This window comes from Mercurialis annua, linkage group LG5 (assembly GCF_937616625.2).
Source record: "Mercurialis annua linkage group LG5, ddMerAnnu1.2, whole genome shotgun sequence".
NCBI lineage: Eukaryota > Viridiplantae > Streptophyta > Magnoliopsida > Malpighiales > Euphorbiaceae > Mercurialis > Mercurialis annua.
Genome location: NC_065574.1, coordinates 49204914 through 49223625, shown reverse-complemented (window position 1 = coordinate 49223625; position 18712 = coordinate 49204914). Strand labels below are relative to the sequence as shown.

At 30.4% G+C, this 18712-nt stretch overlaps 2 protein-coding genes and 1 long non-coding RNA gene across 3 annotated transcripts; 2 read left to right on the top strand and 1 right to left on the bottom strand.

The window, feature by feature from the left end:
* The first annotated feature begins 242 nt into the window (after positions 1-242).
* LOC126681998 (protein FAR1-RELATED SEQUENCE 5-like) lies at positions 243-2595 on the top strand. Its single transcript, XM_050377554.1, has 6 exons — positions 243-248; positions 336-437; positions 759-826; positions 995-1364; positions 1414-1511; positions 1815-2595. The coding sequence occupies exons 1-6, from the start codon at positions 243-245 to the stop codon at positions 2593-2595; spliced, it is 1425 nt and encodes a 474-aa protein (XP_050233511.1).
* Positions 2596-2763: 168 nt separating this feature from the next.
* LOC126682835 (uncharacterized) lies at positions 2764-3451 on the bottom strand. Its single transcript, XR_007641528.2, has 2 exons — positions 2991-3451; positions 2764-2901 (listed from the first exon to the last, which is right to left on the bottom strand). It is a non-coding gene; the product is annotated as an uncharacterized LOC126682835 (long non-coding RNA).
* A 3143-nt stretch (positions 3452-6594) lies between these two features.
* On the top strand, positions 6595-7989 carry LOC126679994 (uncharacterized). The gene has a single exon (XM_050375021.2). The coding sequence runs from the start codon at positions 6741-6743 to the stop codon at positions 7809-7811; it is 1071 nt and encodes a 356-aa protein (XP_050230978.1). The 5' UTR covers positions 6595-6740; the 3' UTR covers positions 7812-7989.
* Positions 7990-18712: the final 10723 nt, after the last annotated feature.

Below are 18712 nucleotides of genomic sequence, written 5' to 3'. Positions count from 1 at the left end.
AGAAAATTCCTTTTGCTCTCTTTGTACTGATTTTGAAACACATGACCACTTTTTTATTCATTGCTCTTTTTCTTGGAGTACTTCGAATAATGTGCTAGCAAAGTTGGATATTGTTTGGGTTGCACCCTCTTCTTTTCAGGACTTTTTAATTCAATGGAACAACATCATTCCTTTGAGTCGTTATTGGAGGCTTTGGCATGTTCTTGGATATCTTATCATTTGGGACATTTGAAAATGCAGAAATGGGAGTATATTTCAGAATACCGCGTTGACGAAGGAGGATGTAATTTTTAGATGTTTTACGCATTTAGTTTTCTTTTTAAACTTTCTGATAGGAGTTTCCCTTATTCAGGAGAAATTCTTGGGTGAACTGGGTTCGCCACGTCATTTTATGGACTCTCCATTACAATACTAACATGTGTCAAAGTCATTTAAAAGTAATTACTTTTACTTTAAGAGAGAGAATACACCTAACTATAGTTAACTCTCTACATTTAATGATTAAGAGAATTTTCAAAAGCAAAAAAAATATTAACACTGCAAATAAATAAATATTTTATTTAATCAAAGAATTTAAGGAACACCAAAAGACTTTAATGATAAAAATCAATCACCTGCAAATTCTCTAATTCTTTATCATTACAATTCACTGCGGCAAAGTTCACTTTCATATAAAGGTATTGGTAATTTCTTGCATTATCTATTAGTAATTTGCTACAATTTAATATTAATTATACTTACTATTTGATGAATTGTAGGTAATTATCAGATTACAATTCAAGAACAAATTTTGTCTCAGCACTGCAACTTCAATTATTATGCTCAGGTAATAATATTTTTATCTCCACTTCTTTAATAATTTGTTTAATTCACCTCAAATTTATTCAAATTAAAAAAATTTCTCTGTAAGTCATGATACTATAATTGTTTAGTTGTCTTTCCTAGTTAATTCTATGATAAAAATGTGATATGGATTTTTTTTTGAATTTGGCAGTGATGAAGTTACATGTTCAGAAAATGGTGAAGATATTTTTAATGATGGGAATGTTCCTAATGTGATAGAAATCGATAAAAATTATAAAACTCTAAAAGATGATACATTATTGGGTCAAATTGTGAGCAACGAAACAGAGGCCTACGAGTTGTATTGTGATTATGGGTTTTGCAAAGGATTTAGCATTAGAAAGGGAAAACAAGCATATTATGCGGGCACTAAAAAAATTAGAACAAAAGAGTATTATTGTTCAAAGCATGGATACAAGAATGATGAGGTATCAGGTGAGGTATCTTTCAATAGGTTAGATGGTAGAACGGGATGCAAAGCGATGATTCATTTTGTTGTTGATGAACAAGAACAATGGAAGGTAATATGTTTTGTTGATGAACATAATCATTCTTTTGCAACACCTGAAGAAAGATATTTACTACGAAGTGTGCGAACAGTTGGATATTAAACTTTCTGGGTCACTGAGTTATTCTAATATTACAGAAAGGGCACTAAGTTTCAAATCGTTAAAAAATGGTCACTAAATTATCAACTTATTTCACGGGATGTCACTCAAGGCAAAACGCCCCAAACCATTTGCGTTTTATCCTACGTGGCATGCCATCATTACAAAAAGGTGCATAATGCAGTATCATTTTTTAACAAAATGGAATAACTCAGTACCCGTTTTGTAATTTTCGATAAACTTAATGACCTTCTTTTAAGACGGTGACCTCCCTGTGAAATAATTCGATAACTTAGTGACTATTTTTTAACGATTTGAAATTTAGTACCCTTTCTGTAATATTGGAATAACTCAATGACTCAGGGAGTTTAATATCCTGCGAACAGTTACTAGTTCAAAAGGCAAGGTTCTTAAGTCTATGATGAATGTGGGAATTAGAGCAATTGATGCATTTTCATATATGGCTGAAGAAAGTGGTGGTCCTGAAAATTTAGGATTCACAAAGAAAGATTGTTATAATTTTGTTAATGCGGAAAGATTGAAGTTAATAGAGGTTGGAGATTCTCAGAGTTTGGTTAATCTTTTTAAGACTAGAAGTCATGAAGAAGGAGGTATGTATTACTGGGATGTGCAACTTGATACTAATGGAAGAATGACTAATTTCTTTTGGAGGGATGGCAGATCAAAAATTGACTATGATTGTTTTGGAGATGTGGTTATTTTTTATACTACTTATCGCACGAATAGATATAATCTAATATGTGCACCATTTGTGGGGGTAAATCATCATTGGCAAAATATCATGTTTGGATGTGCATTTTTTTCAGATGAAACTACCAAGTCCTTTGAATGGCTCTTTAGCACGTTTTTAGAGTCAATGGGAGGCCAACAACCAAAAACTATAATCACTGATCAAGATAAAACGATGGAAAATGCAATTGCATCTATTTTTCCCGACTCACGTCATCGTTTATGTATGTGGCACATTTGTAAGAATGAAACCTCACATTTAGGCAGTTTGAATTCTAACAAAGTGTTTCAAAATTTGTTTCATAAATGTATGCATGAGTGTGATTCAGAAGTAGAATTTGAAGAAGTTTGGGTTAAAATGATTTCAGATTATACTAATGGTGAGCATAGCTAGGGGTGTGCACGGTTCGGTTCGGTTCGGTCTGGAGTTGGAATTGCCATAACCGAACCAAACCATTCCTAAATACTGAAAACCAAACCTCCACTTTCGGTCAGCGGTTTTGTCGGTTCGGTGCACCGAATTTTCGGTTTTAACCGACCGAACCGGGTCATTAAACCGAAATAAATGAAAAATTACTTTATTACATAAACTGATATTTTGATATTGTTTAACATTTTCTAATTTACATCTTAAAATTAAGAAATAAAATTAGCTTGATTAATTTCCATTTCTACTTTGCTCCAGATGCAGATGATGGTCCTGCAAAAACATACATGTCCACCAAATCAGCAATAAACTGAAGAAAAAAAATTAGATCCAAAAGAACCAAATTGATAAAATTTACTTACCTTGTTAATCTCATATTTTTCTTCAAAGGAATCACTATAGCATCGGTTACATCTCTGTGAATTAGCATTAAGAATCGGCTAGGGAAATAAGGGAAGATGATAAGATTGAGAAACAAAACAAAACCCATCTCAGTGTTAGGGTTTTAGGCTTAATTTGGGTTAATAATTAAGAAGATCGATGGAAAAGAGAAAAGAAAATAAGAGAAAAAGGGGGAAAAAGAAAGAGTTTGGGTGAGGGTGAGAGTTTGAGTGAGCGGCAGATAATGACATTAGGGTTTTTGCTTAAAAAGAGTATATATACTATCTTACTTAAATGACCAAGATAACCCTTCTTTATTATTTCGGTTTTTTCGGTTCGGTTCGGTGACCGAGCCTTAAAACCAAACCGAAACCGAAAACCGTAATTTTTATATATTCTAAACCAAACCAAACCATATAAACCGCTTTTCTGTTCGGTTTGACTTTTACGGTTCGGTTTGGCTCGGTTTTTCGGTTCGACTCGGTTTTTGCTCACCCCTAAGCATAGCTGGCTCAATAATTTATATAAAATTCGGAAAAAGTGGTCCACAGCTCTTAATAAGGATGTATTTGATGGTGGAATTAAGGCTTCTCAAAGGAGTGAGAGTACCAATAATGTGTTGAATGGAATGACTAAGAAAATTACTTCTCTCACAGAGTTCGTGGTTGAATTTCAAAAGTTGGTTATACGGTGGCATAAAAATGAAGCCGTGGAGGATTACAACTGCCATCAAAAAACACCAACTTGTGTGGTCAAGCATAGTAAGCTTTTGAAGCACGCTGCTGAAGTTTACGCTCATAAGATATATAAACTATTTGAGAAGGAATATCTAGATGGATGTGGTTCCTCTAATTTTGAAGAATTTGCTTGTGGTGGTGATTTATTTAGATTTGACTTAATGATGCAAGGAACAGAATCAAAGATAATACAAGTTCAACTTGATGCCTCAACAATGGAGGTTCAATGTTTTTGTAATAAATTTAACACTCTTGGAATCTTATGTGCTCATACATTGGTGGTTCTCAATTTTAAAAATGTATCTAAAATTCCGGATCGATATATTTTGACAAGATGGTCCAAAGATGCAAAAAAGAGAATTCATACATTTAATCAAAATGCCACTTCATTGGGAGTTTCCAATGAGCCTAATAGTTCTTACCGTAGTCGAACCATGCAATATGCGTATGATCTCATAATAATGAGTCAAGGACATCAAGAGGGGAGACAAATTCTTTGGCAACATTTGGATAATGCATATAATGCACTTAGGAAATTTTCGAAGAACTCAAGTTCATGTGAGGGTGGAAGCGGACGGGACGATAATGACACAATTAATAAGGATGTTATAGAGGAAAATAATGATTATATTTTGGATCCTCCTCAAATTAAGCCTAAAGGAGTTTCTAATTCTAGGCTCAAAGGGCATCTAGAAAATACACAAAGAAGAAAATCAAATGGAAAAAGAAAAGAGACTGCAAAAAGTAAGTAACAATTTTAAATTCTTTTTGTTTGGAATCAGGTGCATATTTCCATTGCCATGCACAATTTATATTTGTATCTGCAATATATGTACATGTTAACAGTATGTATATGTGTGTGTTTATTTGTTAGTGAAATGTTCAATTAAGTTTTTATTTTTATTATATACAGGACAAAACAACAACTGTCTAGTTAAATTACAAGCCAAACTCCTATTACTGCACACATTTCAAATTCTTCTGGAGTATTTGTAAGTTATACATGGTTATGGTTTGTATAATTTAATACAACAGTGAGTTTTCATAGAATAATTTTTTTAGTTGATGTTGATAAATATATATTGATGTACAGGCCAATTCGGGTCTAGAATGCATACCACCGTTTCATCCGATATATACCTCTTCGGCACCATTTCAGGTATTTTTTAATACTTTGTTTTAAATTTAATTTTTTTTACTAAATTTAAAATTATTTATAGAGAATAGTCTTTTAATTGTTACAGATTTCAACGTCAACGTCCAACTGTAATATTGATTTTACAAATGTACCATTTACCGCTATGTTGCAAGATTTTGATATGATGAAAGATCAACATGAGGTATTTTTTAATCTAATTAATTGAATTTTTTTTAATTTAATTAATTGTGATTTTGATAGCTAATCAACATGAAATTGTATTTTTTGCAGGGTTCAAACAATTCAAGACATCAGCCATAAATAGTTTTTAAATGAATAATTTATGATTTTTATTTGATAGAAAAAGAATTATTAAACATTTAATTTGTACAATTTTATTTAGATATCTGATACTATATCTTATTTTTGTTGGAATGCCATTTAATTGAGCATTATTTAATTTTTGCTAGAGTTACATTTTTAGACTTCATGTTTATAGATTATTCTTTAAAAGACACAATTATTCTTGATTTAGATTATTATTTTTCACCTCTATGTCATTTTGTTTTATTCAACTGCATAAAAATAATCTATTTAATTTATTGTCACTTTTTTGTTCTTAAAAAAATTGATTTTAACCTAGAAACAATTATTTAATATATTTGTGTATATAATTTAACATTTATTTATAATATAGGAATTTAAAAATGGCAATTTATAAAAGTAAGTATTCTGTCCCAAAACATTACATGAATTTTATATTAATGTTTAAGTGATACAATATATGTCAAAAGAAAAAAGTAATTACTTTTAGTTTTATACGTGGTTACAGTTGTTATTTTATAAAGAATTCAAAAAATTACAGGTGATTGAATTACATCATTAAAGTTTTTTTCTTTATCATTAAATGTAGAGAGTTAACTATAGTTAGGTGTATTCTCTCTCTTAAAGTAAAAGTAATTACTTTTAAATGACTTTGACACATGTTAGTATTTTTAATGGAGAGTCTATAAAATGACGTGGCGAATCCAGTTCACCCAAGAATTTCTCCATATTCAGGGATGGATTTCTTTAGAAATCCTCATTGTATTTTTTTCTCGGACTTTTAATTGCCTCCAAGAAATAGAGCAATGTATAAATAGATTTTTAAGAAGTTAAAAATGTTTGATTTTTTGAAATAGATTGTTAAGAAGTTAAAAATGTTTGGTTTTTTGAAACTGTTGAAATTTTATATTTAACCATAATAATATTGATTTGTTTTAATGAAAAATCACTTCACTTTCTCAATTTGAATTAAAAAACTTTAAAAACCATTTTTAGTATTTCTGGTAATTAGATTCACATTTTATCCTAATTTAAATCATGAGAGATATTTTTTTATCATAAGTAAACTTCATTTAATGAAGTGAAAGATTTATAGACGAAGATAACAACTTCTTATCATAATAAATAAGCGATATCGAAAATTAGTGTTGATATTGTAAAACAGTCATCTAATAGGGTTAGAACTAAAACTTTTGTAATGTCTAATTTGAACGGGACAGAATAAAACTCGTTAAGACCACGAAACTTTATTTTATATTTTCCAATAAATCTCAATTTTATAAATAATTAAAACTCAGCACATGCAAATAAAAGAAGCAAAATAAAACTTTGGTTGAATAGCCGAAATAGCAAGGCCACAAATTGATGGCAATGAATAAAATTATAAAGCCGCCTTCTCATTAAACCCATGACTCAAAACTTTTTTTTTCCTCTCCTTCCCATCACCTTCCTCACTCCCCCATTTTTCTCTCTATAAATCCCACAAATTCAACCAGAAAACCCCACCTGCTGCTCACAATCCTAACACTCACATGGAAATGGAAGTGGTGGTCGCAATCCCTCCTCCTCCTCCGCCACCGCTAGTAGCAGCTCCGGTCACCGACTTTAACTTCGACAGCACTTGCTCTTCTCCTTACATGACTGCTCCGTCTAGTCCTCAAAGATTCGGCAACTTCTTTTTAAGCGCTCCGGCTAGTCCTACTCGTTTCTCTTCTTCTTCAAATCTATTTCTTGATCAGTTCAACTCTTCTAGTTCTGTTCCTTTTGATTGGGAAGAAAAACCCGGAACTCCGAAATCAAGAAATGGAAGCAAGAACAAGAACAAGAATCAAGGTTTTGATTTTCTTGACGATGATGGTGGTGATTTCGAGTTTGATTTTAGCGGCCAGTTAGATAGAAGCTCTTTATCCGCCGAAGAATTATTCGACGGGGGCAAGATTCGTCCGTTAAGGCTACCGCCTGGTTTCGATTCCGCAGTTTCTTCTCCTAAATCTTCACCATCGCCAAGTTCAAGAAATGCGAAAAAGAAGAAAGATTCCGTCGATCCATTCCAAGCTGCGATTAATGAGACGACAAGAAATCGAGGAAGAGAAAACAAATCATCTTCGAAAAATTATGCGCGTAAAGTAAGCAGATCTTTATCTCCATTACGAGTCTCTGATATTATTCTTGATGATCAAGAAAACAACAATAGCAACAATATTATCACTCCAACGACAACGGAAAACATTTCGAAATCATTATCTTCTATATTTTCCGCAATTTCATTCTCATCGAAAGGTAACAAGAAGTGGAAATTAAAAGATTTATTGCTATTTCGAAGCGCATCAGAAGGGCGTCCGATAGCCAAATATGGAGTGTTGTCCAAGAAAGAGGTCTCAGACGCCAGTTTCCGATCAACAGACAGCAGTGTCGGCGGCTCTTCTCGCCGGAGAGGCCCTGTATCCGCTCATGAAATGCATTACACGGAGAACCGGGCGGTTTCAGAGGAGATGAGGAGGAAAACGTTTTTGCCTTACAAGCGAGGACTATTGGGTTGCTTGGGGTTCAACCCTGGTGTGCATGAGATCTCTAGAGGAATTGGGTCTTTGGCACGTGGATGATCCTGATTGCTTGATCTGAGACATAATTTTTTTTTAATTTATTTGGATAAGATGAATAATAGTATATATATTTGTTGATACATAAATTGATTTAGAAAAAAAAAACAAGTACAAGTTTACAAGATGGTGTTATCTAATTTGTAGTCATGCGTTAGCAAATAAAAGGATTTAAGCAGAATGTAGTAGTTGTGCTTATCTACATGGTAAATTAATTTAATCGGCCGACAAATTATTATTATTATTATTTATGGTTTTATAACATGTATGATACCGACATTATTGACCAACAATTTCCGGCAGCAGTTTAGCTGTTTAATTTCTGCAATATAAATTCTACAAATTTAGTCGATGTTTATTTTATTTCATAGCAATGTGTATTACATATTGTAATGATAAATGAAACAAAATTTCGACAATAAATTAACTTAATTTGATTGTAACTAACTCGGTGCAACTACTTGAACTCGAGATCTTATAATTTCGAAGAAAAACGCACAATGAATGATCATCTATAGTTTCATGATTTTGAACAATTTTTTTGCAGTCCAACTGAAATCTTAGAAATCTTTTAAATTGTCTGCTATATATATTGCACCATTCTTTTTTTAAAAAGAACGCGACATTTTATCACCAGAGGTTGGTATAAACTATAAAGTGACGAGTTTGTTTTCTTTAATAAGGGTCTCAGTTCGAATTCTAAATATGAGGCAAATTTAAAAAAAAAAGCTTATAAGAGAATTTATCGTTTTAAAATATTCATTCGACTCGGTCCGAATTAATTGAAGCAGTAGCTCCGAATATCGGACAGTAAACAAGACATTTATGAGGCTATACCTGTGGATTGGCAGCTTGATCTCCGGAAAGTAGAATGTTGGTAGAATGATGAACACAACATGGCATAGCCCAAAAGAAAAAGCATAAACACACATGAGTGCAATTTGCAAATACATTTCCTTAATTTTAATCATTAGGTTTGTGGAATAATTATGATTTATACAGTGTAAAGTTCTGTTTTATTTTTTATTTTATTTATATTGTCACCAAATTGTCAAACTCAGCTTGTAATAATGTATAATTTGATACAAGTTTTAAAAAATAGAAAAGGAATCTTAAAGTAAAGGCAAATATTTTAAAATCGTCAATTTATTATATGATATGGTAAAATCACCAATTTATTCAAATATGTACTTTTCATTTTCTATTGTACTCATAATTATTAAATTAACTTTTTTTCATTCGGAAAAAATTCAAATAAATCATTCATTTTGAAATTTTGAATTAAAAGGAGTTTAAATAAGTTGTTTATAAAGATTTTTTTTTTCAATGTAAAAGAGTTCAATTTATAAAATAAAGTATGATTGTAAGTGGAAGGTGTATAATTTACAAAATTAAAATTTAATTAAAAAGGGAATAAAAAGTAAATGTTTATTAAGATATTTTCCCTAAATTAAATAACAAAGTATGTCTTTTCCTTGTTTATTTAATTGTATGAATGGCCATAATTTGCTCATCAAAAACAAACCCGCAATGATGAACAGTGGCTGGAACTGAACCAAGTTCACTGTAAACTACTTCTATGTTGTAGTTGAGATTTCTATAGAACAGAGACAAAATAATGTTAGCCAACTTATTTAAACTCTTACAACCAAAACACTTAGGCTGATAAAGTTCTGTTCTGTCAAAAGGTATACACTATAAAAATTACTCCCTCCGTCCCAATAGAGTTGTCCACTTTGCCTTTATCACATAGTTTAAGAAAAACAATCATTGTTTATAGTTTTTGTAAAAAATTTCTTACTTTTCTTGTCATACCCCTATTTAATATAGAGCCCACTTGCAATTTACTTTTATTAGTGGACTTTAAATAGGGGTAATATAGGAAAATTAAGTAAAAAGTTAGTTACTTTTTGAAAGTGAACCAGAGTTTTGGGACAAAAAAAAATTCTCAAAGTGGACAACTCTATTGGGACGGAGGGAGTATGTTTTTTTAAGGAATTATAAAGTTATATTATGTTCAATTATACTACTGGAAAACAAGTTATTAGCGACGGATCTTAACGATGGATTGTAAATGTGTAGCTAAATTGAAATTATCCAACTAATAATCCGTCGCTAAATGCACCAAAAAAAAATCGGTCGCTTGGGAGTTCGGCCGCAAGCCGACAGCAACAGAGTCGCCTTCACTCCATAAAAACTGAGAAGAAGCTAGTTGACAAGCGGGCACAGGACATGACTGTAAGTCATTACGCTTATAATTCTTTAAATTGATTTAGTCTGCTTAAGTGTTAAATTAAGTTATATATTTTAGTTTGTTTGAATTTAACAGCTAAATGTTATAATAGTTATATTGAAAATGCTTGTTGGTTTGTTTGTGTATTGTAATTTTGCTTGCACGAATTCCCTAAAAAATGAGTGATGCTCATATTACAGAGAAAATGCTACCGGATTTTTGTTAGAAATTAGGATTACATTTAACATGTTATGCATTTGTAGTAGTGATAACAGTAACTGATATGTTTTTCAATTTTTTGTAAGATGTGATCACACAGAGGTTTGCTGCTGCGCAAATGATTGGAGAGGGTAGCTCCTCGAGTTTAGCGGATGTGGATGAGACCCAGGTATTCTTTGAATTGAGGGCGTCAACAAGAAACATCGCGTATACGGGTTGGGTTCAGATACCAGTCAGTATACGGCCGGGCGCGCAGAAGCTCCTCGCGGTCACAACAGTCATAGGAGGAGGTGGAGCGCCGTGTTGAGGAGCGGATGGCCACGATAGAGCGTTAGTTGAGGAGCGGATAGCCGTGATGGAGCGTCAGCAGCAAGCTAGCAAGGATGAGCAGATGGTCGCGTTTATCCGTGTGGAGCTTGCGAGGATGATGTCGAACTTTCCTCCTGAGTATCGGCCACAACCCACCCACCCACCCCCCCCCCCTCCTTGGCCAGATGATGACGCTACGGCTTTGTAGTATATTTTATGTTTTATTTCCAAACAGTTTATGTTTTTCATTATTTTATACATTGACTTTTTATGTAAACTTTGGTATATATATATATATATATATATATATATATATATATATATATATATATATATATATATATATATATTCATTCAGGGTTTCATTTCCTCTAAATGATTTTTTAAAATATTTTACAAATACTGGATTTATCAGTTTTAAATCGATAGCGAAAAACAGAAAAAACAGCAGAAAACGCCAAAATTTCTAACAAAAGTGAATGAATTTTGCGACGGGATTGGTCTGTTTAGCGACGGATTTGTCTGTCGCTAAACAAACCAATTTTGTCTCAAAATGGGCTAGTTTAGCGACAGACAAGTCCGTCGCGAAACAGACCAAGTATCGACGGACTTATTTTGTCGCTAATTGGTTTGTTTAGCGACGGACTCTTCCGTTGCTAAATTAAAATTTTTGTCGCAAAAATGTCGCCCATTCCATCTTTCGCATCGACATTTTAGAGACAGAAAGTTTAATATAGCGACGGAAGTGTCTGTCGTCAAAACAACGACCGACCAGAAAAACGTCACAAATTTTTGTTGCGACAAAATAATTTGCAGCGAACGCAAATCCGTCGCTAAACCGAATTAGCAAAATATTTACGGATTTCAGCGACAGAATATTCTATCGCTAAAGCCATGTTTCTCAGTGTCTGGATTGTCCAACTAATGCTCATTTGTTAGCTGCTCATCATGTTTTGAGATATCTCAAAAGTGCATGTGGCAAGGGATAATTTTATTTTGTCTCTACAGATTGTAAATTGAAGGCCTTTACTGATGCAGATTGGGCCACTTCCTAATTCAAGAAAGTCAGTTTCAAGTTCTAGTGTTTTCTTGAGTCATTCTCTTATCTCCTGGAGATCCAAGAGATAAGATCTTGGTCAATCTGCTCTTCTTCCTACTACTATTTACTGTGACAGTAACTCAACAATTCAGTTGGCTCATAATTTTGTCTTTCATGAATGCTCTAAGCACATAGAGATTGATTGCCATGTGATTAGAGAAACGCTCACATCAGGATTGATCCTTTTGTTACCAGTTGCATCTTCTGGCCAACTTGCAGATTGTTTAACTAAGGCTCTTTCTCCTGCTTCTTTTTATTCTGCAGTTTCCAAGTTGGTCATAGATGATATATACGCTCCAGCTGGGAGGGGGGGTAATAAGCAATCACGATTGCAGAACTTGAGAGAGTTTATGATGTAAGCTTGTAGCTTCTGATGCAAGCTTTGGATGCTCTCTGCTGATCTGTCATTTGCCAGCTAATCAACATGCTCTCTCTGTGTGTGTGAGACTTTACAATTGAATACACATATTCTCTATGTGTGTACCTTGCCAGCTAAGCAACATGTTTTTTTGCGTGTTTTAAAATTGTTCTTAGCTCAGTCAATAGTTCATTATTGATTTTTTCTTTTCTTCTCCTCATTAATGGAGTTTTTAATCTCTTTGAATTTTATCATTAATAGTACACCATCAAATTCAATGAATTCTGCATGAACTTTTTTGTTTTTATGTTCTACATATTTCAGTGGCGGATCCAAGACTAATATGTGGTGGGGTCCATATATACATATTAAAAATTTAAATTATAAAATATATAAAATTTAGCTAAATAAAAATAATATAGTAACAAAAGATATAATTATCATGTATCGAGTCGGATTATTGAAAACCTAATTATTATGGTGAATCTTATTTATTTTATAACATTTCAATAATAAAAGATATATACATAGATGTGATTATAAATTACTAAATTAAATTAAAATAAAACAATTGAATAAATATAAATTTAAAATTTCAATAAGCATTTTTTTATTGTTAGAAAGAGAAACTTTTACGTTTATGAAAGAATTTGATATCAAATTCTTATTAGAAATTTGTCCAATATATGATACTTAATCAACATCAATAAATAAGAAAAATGTATAGCTTATTAAAATTTTCAACTAAATTGATCAAATTTTAATTCATAAGTTTTATATTTGAAATATAATTGTTTTTTTAAATTTTAACATTATTGTTGCCTATTTTTTTATTGTCGTATTTGTAAGTTTGGTTTATAACATTTAGTGCTGCAACTTTGTGTTAATTAGGGCTTTGTTTTATCTTTTTATTTTGCTTATATTATGAATGTAGGAAATTTTTTATTTAAGAAAAGGGTGGGGTCCATGGAACCCACCCTACAATGCATACATCCGCCCTTGACATATTTGATTTTTTTTTTGTCAAAGATGGTAATCGACTCTTTAGAGTTTCAATTGTTAGTTTGTTAGTTACTGAAGCGTGATTCGAACCCACAACCTCTTGATGCACTTAGAGATGTCTTAGGCATCCAAGCTAGGTCAACGTTGGCTTCTACATATTTGATGGATGCATAGTTTTTGGTGATAATGATTTTAGTTCTTTATTATGTTCATGAATACAGTTTTAATTTCACAATTTAATGGAATTAATAATTAAGCTATACATATATTGGTAGATATAAAAAAATTATAAGGTGAGTACAAATAAAAGAAATTATAATTTTATTTTACTTTTATAAAGAGAGACAAAATTAAAAAAATCAAAATAATTAAAACTATATTATTAAATTATATATAAATAATATTATTTAAAATTTTCAGAATAAAGCGGTTTCAAAAAAGGATGTAATCTTCAACTATTTTTCGAAGACGGTTTTTATTTTCAAAAGTTATAATACAAGTTTTTTTTATTTTAGATTGGATTTTTTTGATGTACGCGTCCTAGTTCAAGGAAAAAGGAATTGAGCTCAACCTAGCGGGTACGAGGGTTTACCTGCTTTCACTTATTTCAGAAATCTGTATTTTATTTTATTTTCAGGCTTGTAGACTCGTTTAACTAATTTTCAAAGACGCAGCCATTGGTGTGTCATTTTGTGTGTTTCATTTTTTTGTGCGAAATTTTGGAGTTGGAGTTTTTTTCCTACTTCCTATGCTTAATATCTAAATTGGTTCATCAAAAATATTATTTAAAAAATTACATTTGTAAGATTTCTTTTTTTAATTGTGATTCTTTAATTATGAAATTGCACAGCTTTTGAGCTGTGACAGACTTATTTATGTGTTGTGCTTCTTTATTCATCTTCAACTACCCTTCTTAACATATTTTTATTGCTTGCAGTCGACTTTGTACACAAAGGCAGCAAGAGAATATATACAGCCTACCAAATACTATGAAATATCTAAATACAATCATAAACATGATCAAATAAGTAAATAAATATTTTTTTGTCCCTTTAAAAAAAGTCGGCACATTAAATTTTTACGTACATGGTTTAGTATGATGCCAATTCAGTTTATTTTATCTTTTGTATTCATATTAAGTTTTTAAAAACAACTAAGAATGTAATTTAATGGTGTAAAAAGTTTTCAATTTTTTATGTATTGTGCAATTTACATCATATTTTTTTAATTTTTGTAATGCTATTTCAATTTTGTTTTTTTCGTAATTTTATCTAATTTTTCAAATTTGATTTTAATTTTGCCCACATAGAGATGCCATGTTGAGATATAATATAAAGGCTAAACTCATTTTGGAATTTTTATACTATACGATTTTTGTTTATCAGGTTCGTCATTTTTTATTTGACTTTTTCAGACCCTTAAAGTTTAACTTTTTGGTTCATTGTATTCTTAAGTGGATCCTATTTAATTCACCGGATCTTTAAATTTTCACTTTTTAATTTATTGAATTCTTAAGTGGATCCTATTTAATTCACCGGATCTTTAAATTTTCACTTTTTAATTTATTGAATTTTTAAGTGGAGATCTACTTACGGATCATCCAATGAACCAAAAAGTAAAAATTTAAGAACCTGAAAAAATCAGATTGAAGACGAGGGACCTGATAAATTAAAATTGTATAATTTAAAGACCTTAAAATGAATTTAACTTAATATAAATTGACAATTTTATCTAATCACGTAGCATCCCATGCAGTGCTTTAATGGTGGCAAAAGCCAAATTTGACTATTTAAAAACTCTTCAAAACTTTCACAGCCTATAAATTTATCTCAATTGATATTTTCTTTTTTTAATAAAGAGCAATTTTTTATAATAAAAAGTAAAATTTTATTTACATCCAATAGGTTTTCACAATTTAAAATTTCTAGTGTTTGCATTTGACAAAATAAAGAAAGAATTAAGAGAGATGAAAAAACAATAAAATATATATTGCATTCAAAAAAAGGTTAGTTTGACTTTTATTTTATTTTATTTTAAAACAAATCATTAGAATACTGTTTCAATTATACTTTTTTATAATAATAAATTTTGGATTTATAAAACGTATGTTGTAGATGCTCTTGGTACACCCAGGGGCAGATCTAGGGAAGATCGGCCGGTCCTCCTCACCAAGAAAAAATTAAGAAAGTATAGATTTTTGGGTATTTATTTGGTAGGGGTGGTTATAACCGTTCCTATTCGTCCTACAACTGCAAATTAGCATATTTGTACCATATTTACAGTCCTTTGGTTTTTCTAAATAATCGAACGTAAAAATTTGACCCTTCTAAATTGAAGTTTTGGTTCCGCCACTGAGTACACCACTACCATCAACTCAGAATTTAATAATCTCTGCGTAAAATTTGGATGGCACCAACATTAATAGTAAATTTGAAATTAGGAATGAATAGACCAAAATGAGATTATCAACTGATTTTAGAAAAAGAGAGTCAAGTTGAAGAAGCAACAACAAGTGAATGGTGAAAATAAAACTGCCCTACCTAATTGAAATGCAACACCCTTTTCTAGTCTTGAAATTGTACTATTTTTTTATGAAATTATTCATAGACTACACTTATTTTCGCATGCGTAAGCAAGTCTACTTGATCAGCATACTACTAATTACGTACCTTTTTTGACTGGCTTTTTACTCGTAATAGCTTTGGAACTTTGATTACCTAAATGCATGCATTTAACCATCCATAATTTATTAATCGTTAGATAGCATGGACACAGATACGGAAAAACAAATACTAATAATTTGAAGTTTTTATGTTAATGTGAATTTTTGTGTCTAAAATGCAAAATAAAATGAAAAAACTTTGATCAAATAAAATTTGATATTAATGTTTAGTTACGGTATTGAATATATCATGATTAACTTTTCATAATTAATACGCCACTGCGATAAACGAATCAAGTAAGATTAATAAATTGTTACGTCACTGTATATATTTAGAAAAATGCTACATAACCTAACACTTCCACTTTTTTGTACCGTCTGATGTGGTAATTAAAGAGTGGATTGATTAAATTTTGTTTCTTGAGATATACACTTTTGAATGAAAATTAGACGAATAAAACTTTGCCATATAAGGTGGGTTAAAAGAGTTAGATTACATAGGTGGGTCATAAAGCATTTTTCATATATTTATATACTTTATGACAATTTTTTTCCAACAATAATATTGATAGAACGTGTAAAGTACCTATCAAGATTATTCTGACTAGTTAGGGGACCGAATTTGATTAAATTTGGATATGAGTCTCATTTCGTTGAACTTCTTAATGTAAAAATTATGTATGTCCGACAAAAATCCAACACATTGACGTCTATTAACTTAAAAAGTCCAAGTAAATGAGCGGTCTAATACGTTTGTTGGATCGGATGATATAGATGTCATAAATTATAGAGAAATTTACAACAAAAATTCATTTTTAAATTTATTTGGACTCAATATTTTATTTTTAAAAGTTTATATTTATATTTTATTTTTTTATTATTTTTAGTTATACTCTCAACTAAATTTAATTTATTAATATTTTTACTCCCCTCGTGTAAAACACATGTCCACTTTTATTTTTCTCTTTCTTCTCTTTTTCTTTTTTCTTTCTCTCTTTTCTTCTCTCTCTTCTCTTCTTTTTCTTCTTTCTAAATTTGTTTTCACGTTTTTTCCATTTCAATGGAATTTCTTAACAAATTCTATCTAAAAATACAAGATAAAAAAAAATCTGCAATGCAAGATTCAATCGAATTCGTCTCAAAAATTGAAATAACAAAATTTCCGCCATTGCCATCACTGATCTTTTTATTCTTTTTCTTCTTCATCTTCTTCTTCTTCTTCCTTTTACTTTCTATGTTGTTTTAAATTATTATAATATCGTTTTCTGGTATTTGTTTCAACTTTTTTTGAAAAAATCGTCATTTTCTTCATTAATGATGTTTTGACTTGATTTTCAAACGTTTTTAATTAATTTTGGAAATCGTCTGATACTGTTTTTTTGAAATTGTTTTATACTGTTCGAAACTTTTAAACGGTTTGAAACTGCTATTTTTTAGACTGTTTGAAAGTGTTTTTTAAAAACTGTTTTAGACTGTTTGAGATCTTTGTAAACTGTTTTAAACTGTTTATTTGAAACTGTTATTTTTGAAATTGTTTGAAAGTGTTTTTAGAGACCGTTTTAAACTGTTTGAAACCTTTGTAAACTGTTCGAAACATTTTTAAATTTGAAACTGTTTTTAGATAAAGGTTGTAAATCGTGTTTTATGAAACTGTTTGAAATTTTTATAAACTGTTTGAAATCTTTGTAAACTGTTTGAAATCTTTGTAAACTGTTTGAAGCTGTTTTTTTAACTGTTTGAAACACTTGTAAACTGTTTGAACCCATTGTGTAAATTTTTTTAAATGATAATAAATATGTCTTTTAAAAATTATTTGAAACCGTTTGAAACTGCATTTGAAACTGCATTTGAAACTGTGTTTGAAACTGTTTTTAATAGATTTTTAATGAGCACAAATAAATTAAAAATTTACAGTTTTCTTTCTTTTTAAAGAAAATTATGATCGTTAGATCTGAATTCAAAGCAATTTTTGAAGCAATTTGGTTACGAATTAAAAATTCGAGTTGAATCGAAAATTACATTTGAAATTCGCTATAAATTTTCAAGAAGTAATGATAGAATTAGAGAAATCAGTTTGTTGAATTATTTTATGCTGAAAATTTTGAATTAAAATGTTGAATTGTTAGTTGTTTTACTTTGAATGAGGTGAAAAAGAAGAAAAGAAAAAAGAAGAAGAAAAAGACGAAGAAGAAGAGAAAAACTGTTAATAAAATATATAAAGTATAAATGGAGTAAAAAAATAAATATGTGACGCGGTAGGGTATGTAAATCAAGTTGTGATTTTTGAGTTGACAAATGTAAATATTTTTTCTATTTAAGTATTCTCCTAATTATCCCTAAATTATATATAAAATAAAATAAAAATCTAATATTTATCTCAAGATTCAAATTTATTTTTAATTGAAATACACCCCTAACCCTAATATAGTAAAACTGGCATATTTATGCCTTTAATTTAAACGGAGTTTACTAATTCAAAAATTCCGTCTATTTTTAAATGGTATAGCCGTTGAAGTTTTACCATGTGACTGGTACATGCTGACAAACCGTTGCCACATTTTATAAATACTTTAGCTGAATCGAATTATATAGATGTTATGTTAGTATTAATTAAATTAGAAATTGATTTCGGATGATGATGAAATTGTAATTGAAAAATATTTTATTAATTTGTCTTTTATTTCATAAAATAATCTTTAAATTAAGCAGCGAATGTGGTTAATGTAAAATGTTAGTTTCATATTACTACATACTTAATTTTTTTTATATATTTCATTATTAGATTCGATTTAATGATATATTTATCAAAAAAAAAAAAACTTAAAGGACTAAAATGGTACACCACGTGCTCAGACATTTAATATTTTCTCCTCTTTTTGTCAATGTCTAATGGCCGATTTCTACGACTTCTAAGTCCCAACTTGCCCCCACCAAGTCGACACTGCACACATGCCATCCAATTAAGCTGCACGTGTTTGACCCTTTCACGTATTTTTGCCATTCCAAATTGATAATACAATAC